The 261-nt window shown below is 42.9% G+C and overlaps 1 protein-coding gene across 1 annotated transcript in view; it reads right to left on the bottom strand.

The window, feature by feature from the left end:
• Positions 1-261, bottom strand: part of EMH_0034730 (uncharacterized protein) — a gene marked incomplete at both ends in the record, with an annotated part of 12,076 nt that overhangs the window by 4,557 nt on the left and 7,258 nt on the right. Inside the window, one exon of the mRNA XM_013494901.1 lies at positions 3-93. Coding sequence (XP_013350355.1) covers positions 3-93 — 91 coding nt within the window. The remainder of the gene's footprint in view (positions 1-2; positions 94-261) is intronic.

Genomic DNA, 261 nt, shown 5'->3' with positions numbered 1-261 from the left:
AGGGACATGAAGCTGCATGACACTCATAAAAGGAAGGATAAAAAGCACCCTGATGGCCGTCATGTTAGTATCAATTTCATTTCTTAATATTGCCTGAAACGCCGAAAATGAATCAATGCTCACCGGATGCGAGAAGAGCATTCATTCTTTCAAGGAAAGCTGGTCCTAATGCATTGGACTCATCAATAACGAATGCAATTTTTTCTTCTTTGAGGGCAGCGCGCTTCATCACAACACGAAGGTCCTGTTCGAAGGAAGCTG

The sequence above is a fragment of the Eimeria mitis genome, genomic scaffold, assembly GCF_000499745.2.
Source record: "Eimeria mitis Houghton genomic scaffold, Emh_scaff1328, whole genome shotgun sequence".
In the NCBI taxonomy this organism is placed as follows: domain Eukaryota; phylum Apicomplexa; class Conoidasida; order Eucoccidiorida; family Eimeriidae; genus Eimeria; species Eimeria mitis.
Note: the sequence above shows the minus strand (reverse complement) of the source record. Positions and strands in the feature narration are given on the sequence as shown.